The following is a 6,000-nucleotide window of genomic DNA, read 5'->3' as shown; positions in this document are numbered from 1 at the left end:
CACCATTTGCACATTTCAACAGACCATTAAATCTGTGACACATAACTGAAATGACCGTGTAACTGAATATTTGAGATTTGTTTTCATGTATGTGACTGAAAACTTGTTATTAGTAGACAAAGAATAATAAAGCAATAGCAATCATTTGGAAATGCTTTTCAATATTTTTCAAACAATTTGTGCTGCTACTTTAACAACAACATGAAAACATGAACTGCTGCTATTTCTGCAATTCTTAGCAAATCTTACACGAAAATATGACACTCAACTTAATCCAATAACCAATTGGATTAATTAGTTCTCTATCACATTCCACCATAATTATTCACTCGAATTTGTGCACAAAACCAATAGTGTAAAAAAAAGTTAAGAACTTTATATTCAACTGCAACAGTCCAAGCGCATAAGATCAGTGTTGTCAGAATATAGAAGACAATATTACACAGGTTATCTTTTAATAGCAATTTACTTGACAGACTAATCTGAAGCAGGCTAGGAATCCTAAATTTCTGAAGCATTTTCTATTAAGGAAAAAACTCTGGGAGCTGAACTATTACTTAAGAATACACGAGTATACCTCTGATCACCAGGTTCAAATGAATTTCAATTATACTTTAAAAGTCTCAAAGCAAGAATGATCCAAATTCTTTTAAAGTATTTTAAAACTTAAGATGAATACATTTTGCTACCAGTTGCACATTCTCAAAAAATGAACCTAGTGAACTATTTCAGTACTTACAGGAGTTGGACTGAAGCTTTCATGAATGCTTCCAAGTAAATCTGGTGATGAAATATCCACAGAAAGACTAGAAAGGCTAAAAAGAACAGAAACACTCTCAATCTTTTGTAATTAAAACTATCGCAAAAATTTTGCATTTCCCTGTTAAATTGCACATAACAGAATTCCACAATCTGCAGTCAGTGTTGTGTACAAATAATGGAGAGCATTAACATCACCGCCTTTCGAAAATCACCTCGGTATCCCTAATTTTAATTATTCTAGTCAAAAGAATGGAGGACTGACTTGAAATTGTGCTGAACTAATGGTGTAAAGTATATGCTATACACACAGTCTGACAAAAGAAAGCAAGGAGTCCAGAGAAATGAGTGGAGGATAAATCTGTATGTCATCATCATCTCTGTGAAAACAATTTTATATTTTTGGATGATATTGTCATACATCAGCATGCAAAGCAGGGGATCAATTAGATACTTCATGAATCCCAAAAGGCAACAAGTGAGTGTGGGAAGAGAGTTACTCATGGAGATGCTCTGACTACAATTAATACACGCAAGCATAATCAAATAGACTGTACCACTCAGTAGGATAATAGAAGGCCTTGGACATATGATGGTGGTGTCAAGTGTGTTAAAGCTTTAACAGGTTGAATGCTGTGGGAGGGTATACAGCCATTTGACAGGTTTAAACATTAGCTGTAGAAAAGACAGGCACAGACTTGGAAGCCAAAAATGCACCCAAAGTCTTTGGAGAAGAAAGGGAGATTGAAAATGCACATTGGTTAACAAGGAACAAAGGAGGTGAACTTGCATTTTTAAGAGGGTGGGGTGAATTGACTGATGACGGTATTTTTAATAGAAGAAATAAAACAAACATTCTGTTGCATTGTTTGATAACCGCCTATTTGTTTTTCTAAATATATGTATTACTCAACATGTGAATGAAAAAAAATCACTAAACAACTTGTTGAAATTTCAGATTTTATTCAAATAGACAAACTGCTTGAAAACAGGATTCTTCAACAAATTATGATCCTATAACTTTGAAAATTTCTAAACATATTTTTAGTCCTGGGCTGTATTTTGCTGAAGAAATTAAGAGCATTTTCAAAAGTATGAACCAAGAAACTTACATAGATAGCATGGTACATAATCTCAGGACATCTCGCAGTGCTGTACAGCCAATGAATTACTCTGAGGTGCAGTCACACATGGCAACTGGAAACATTGCACCAGTCTGTGCACAGTAATTTTCACAAACAGCAGTACAAGAACACAGACAGGTAATGGGTGAAGGATAAATGATGCACAAGTCAACAGAGGAAAAACTTCTCACACACACACACACGGTGCATCAGATACGGCTCCCGTACAACATCCTTTCTGAATTAAGGACCTCCAAAAGTGCAGCATCGTGGTGGAGCATCGCAGGTTTCAAATGAAAACAGGATCTTGATGCATATTTTAAAAATGAAATGGTCACAACTAATTTCGATAGAAGAATAATTCTGTTGTTCATTTATAGCAAATTTGTAAACTTGCATAAAGAATGCATTGGTGACTAAAGTATGAAAAGCAAAAAGTGAAAATATGTCCAAGTATCACTATACTCACTGAATACTGTCTGAATCACCATCAGCTTTGGTACTCAGGTACTCCAATGAATCAATAAACACCTTTAAGAGAAAAGCAAATCACATTAAGTGCATACAAAGTGATAGCTTAACATGCTCATAGTAAGGATGTGATTTAACTTGTCAGCCTTCCCGAAACAGTTAAAGAGGTAGTCCCTTTGGGTTACAAGATTAGTGCATTATTCTCTTAGAAAACAAATTGCAGACATTGGTGTTTCTCAGCCTTAACATGCTGGATTTTAGTTTTAGACGAATATTCATTAATAATTTAAGAGTACTTCAATTTTTTTTAAAAAATGTGCTATAGTTAAAAATCAATATTTGTCAGTAGCAATACACACATCTATACCTTATGTATGATATGTCAGCACATGCTTATAACTCTGCATACTGCCTTGTTACAAAAACACAATTTTTAAACGTGAAAATGAAACGGTTACACAAGTTGTCGTTTTGATATATCAGGTATTTTAAATTGTTTTCAGTAGTGATTGCAAGTTAATTAGGGTTCAAATAACCTTACGGGGAGAAACTCATTCTGGCTAAACACACTTCTTGGAAGATGAGTGAATGGAGTTGGGAAGTCATGTTGAGGTTGTACAGGACATTGTTGAGTCCTTTTCTGGAGTACTGGCTGCCCTGACGTAGCAAGGATATTATTAAGCTGGAAGTTAAGTAGGGATGTACTAGGATGTTGCCAGGAATGGAGAGTTTGAGGTATTAAGGAGGGCTGGATAGGCTGGGACATTGCCTCCCTGGAGTGGAGGAGGTTGAGAGATGGCCTTATAGAGATTTATAAAATCATGAGAGGCATGGACAAGGTGAATAGCAAAGGTCTTTTCCCTGCGGTAGGAGTTCAAAACTAGAGGGCGTAGGTTTAAGGTGTGAGGGGAAAGATTTAAAAGGGACCCGAGGGGCAACTTTTTCCATACAAAGGATAGTTTGTGTGTGTGGAATGAACTGCTGGAGGAAATGGTAGATGCAGTCATAGTTACATTACTTAAAAGACATTTGGACAAGTACATGAATGGGAAGGGTTTAGTCAGCAACATCTTTTCTGCACCCTTTCAAGTTTAACAACATCTTTCTGGTCTATCTGCTTTAGAAAATATGCTGTTAAACTTGAAAGGGTGCAGAAAAGATTTCAAGGATATTGACAGGTTTGGAATTAAAGCCCTTAAAATCACTTGACCCAAAATGTAGCATCAGGGAGCACTTAATCCCAGGCCTGGTAATTATTTTCTCACCTTGAATTAACATAACATTGGTAATATATGCAAGTAGTTCCCAAAATTGAAAAATTCAGATGGTAAGACCAATATGAAAAGATAGGTATTTTAAATAACTTCCACAATCTGACACTGAAAGTAAGCAAAGAAAGGGAATATAAAGGTAGATGAAGTTACACTTGAAATTTCCAAATATCTTACATGGCAGTGGGAGTGTCAGAGGTACAGAGGGGATGGATGAAAAGCACACCTTCCAAAGCTGCAATAACACTGTATCTGAAGAGTTCACACATCTCTAATATCTACCAACCTTCATAATTTTAATGGTGAGTTCATGCACATGTTGTTGGTTCTTCTCATGTTGAAATATCTGTGAGAGAATAATTATTGCTATGAAATATGACGAGAATTTTGTACCCATCACTTGATGAAATATAACTTGCACTCCACCAAACAAATGCAAGCTTAAGGATCTGGTCAACAAATGAAGTCAAGACTAATTTACCTGAGACTATTAAGAGTTGAACACGTTACCTGTCAAGAATTAGCCTCTGCTACATTAAATTACAGCTCTGCTTGCTGACACCCAGAAGCTTATGCACAACATTTTATCTCAAATATATATATTTCTCACTGTGTTATTTAAATAAGACCAATCACAAAAAAATTAAATAATATATCATGCAAGAAAAATAAAGTGTCAGTTGAACAGGATTTTTATTTTAATATTTAAAAATTGTTTCAATATTGTGCATTCGGAAATAAATCGGAAGTGTGCACCGTCACAGGATCGTTGGCGTCAGCAAACAGGTATTAATTTTAAGGTCACACACATATTGAGTCGGGTGCACCTGTATAGCTCCAAATCCATTTAGAACACGGTCAGATGATGTTCCCAACATTGCAAGTTCAAATGTCAATTTGTGACCTTTCCTAATACTTTCTGTATTTGTCCTACAGACCTGGTAAATAAGGTAAGTTAAATAAACAAGCTACGTAGCAACCAAGAATACATAATCAACTAACAATTTTGAGAAGGTATTCATCTCCAATTAACAGCAAAAATGTTCAGCTTCTAAATGACCCCAAGATGTGCTCATTTACAACAGCTAGATCCTCAGGGATAGTCCAGGGACATCCAGCTCCAACTCAAGGGACAGAATGGTATAGTAATATTGCACCAAGCTCTGGTTGTACAGCAATGACTGCACTTCAAAAGGTATTTCACTGGCTTTGAGCATTACGGGGTGTTTAGTAGTGAGAAAGATTAACTTTTACTGGTGTGGTTTTTAACATTTCTGGTTTGATTTTCTTAACGACAGTCATAATTTTTCAAGTATTTTCCATCATTTCTAGATTAATTACTCTACACAAGTTAATGACAAGGCAATAATTAACTACACGATTGACAATGGGTTTGCTTCAAGCGTGGTTCTTCAAATTACTGTTCAATCACCAAATGGAGCAGGACTTGCATGGGAAGGGTGAATATCTTATTTTATTTCATATACAACATGGAGAAGGAAAAGTAATATGAAAAAAGACAAGGTACGTTTCAAGTGATTTCTCCAAATGTGCTTCAAGACTTTGGAAATGCCAAAGGGAAATTACTCAAAAACATAAGAAGTAATTCACGATTGCCAAGCTTACATTGGTTTCTCCAGGTTTGCAATCTATGGTTTCGTTGAGACTTTGTAGGGTTTGCACAACATGATGTTCAAATTGAGCAGGCTAGAAAAAAAAGCACATGTTTTTAATCAAACATCACAATGTCTTGTGTAAGAGAAGATTATTAATTACTAAGACAATGCAATCCTTTAGGTTGGAAGGTAGCTGGAAGCATTTCCTGAACCTTATTGGAATATCAGGCTAACAACTTACCTACATTTTTAAATAATTCAGCCTTGACATTTGCTCACTGAAACTGATAGACTTTGGAGCTAAAATCTTGAATTTGCTTCAATATTTAAGTGCTCCTAAATTCATTAATGCAAAACAAACTACATAAAATATTTACTTTTTTAAATAAAGTTTTTCTTTTATAAAAGCCAAATAAAAATGTGGGGGGAAAACACTTGGCATGTCTTGCTGCTGAGATCTGGGTTCTCATTCACAACTATGGTTAAAACCCAGGTTATAGTGTAGTGATATGACTATTTTTGCTGGATATTGAAATACGACAAAAATCATTCCATCATTGGTCTTTTAGCAATACCTATATTTGTTGAAGACAAAACTGTCTTTTCTTCTAAGTTATTTCTGTCAACACTTTTGTTAAGTTTCAGATTGTTTCAGATGATACACTCATTCCCACTGAATCCCTACAGTGTGGAAGCAAGTCATTTGGCCCATCAAATCTACACTGACTCTCTGAAGTGCATCCCACCCAGACCTACACC

The 6,000-nt window shown here is 35.5% G+C and overlaps 1 protein-coding gene across 4 annotated transcripts in view; it reads right to left on the bottom strand.

Moving 5' to 3' along the window:
- Positions 1–6,000, bottom strand: part of exoc2 (exocyst complex component 2) — a 288,874-nt gene that overhangs the window by 104,306 nt on the left and 178,568 nt on the right. For all 4 annotated transcript variants that reach the window (XM_048560701.2, XM_048560683.2, XM_059652609.1 and 1 more), the window contains exons 18-21: positions 5,252–5,332; positions 3,912–3,971; positions 2,353–2,414; positions 740–815 (exon numbers count right to left, since the gene is read on the bottom strand). In XM_048560701.2, the coding sequence (XP_048416658.2) occupies positions 740–815; positions 2,353–2,414; positions 3,912–3,971; positions 5,252–5,332 (279 nt within the window). The remainder of the gene's footprint in view (positions 1–739; positions 816–2,352; positions 2,415–3,911; positions 3,972–5,251; positions 5,333–6,000) is intronic.

Source organism: Stegostoma tigrinum, chromosome 2 (assembly GCF_030684315.1).
Source record: "Stegostoma tigrinum isolate sSteTig4 chromosome 2, sSteTig4.hap1, whole genome shotgun sequence".
In the NCBI taxonomy this organism is placed as follows: Eukaryota; Metazoa; Chordata; class Chondrichthyes; order Orectolobiformes; family Stegostomatidae; genus Stegostoma; species Stegostoma tigrinum.
The sequence above is the reverse complement of the archived record's forward strand: the minus strand, read 5'-3'. Positions and strand labels throughout refer to the sequence as shown.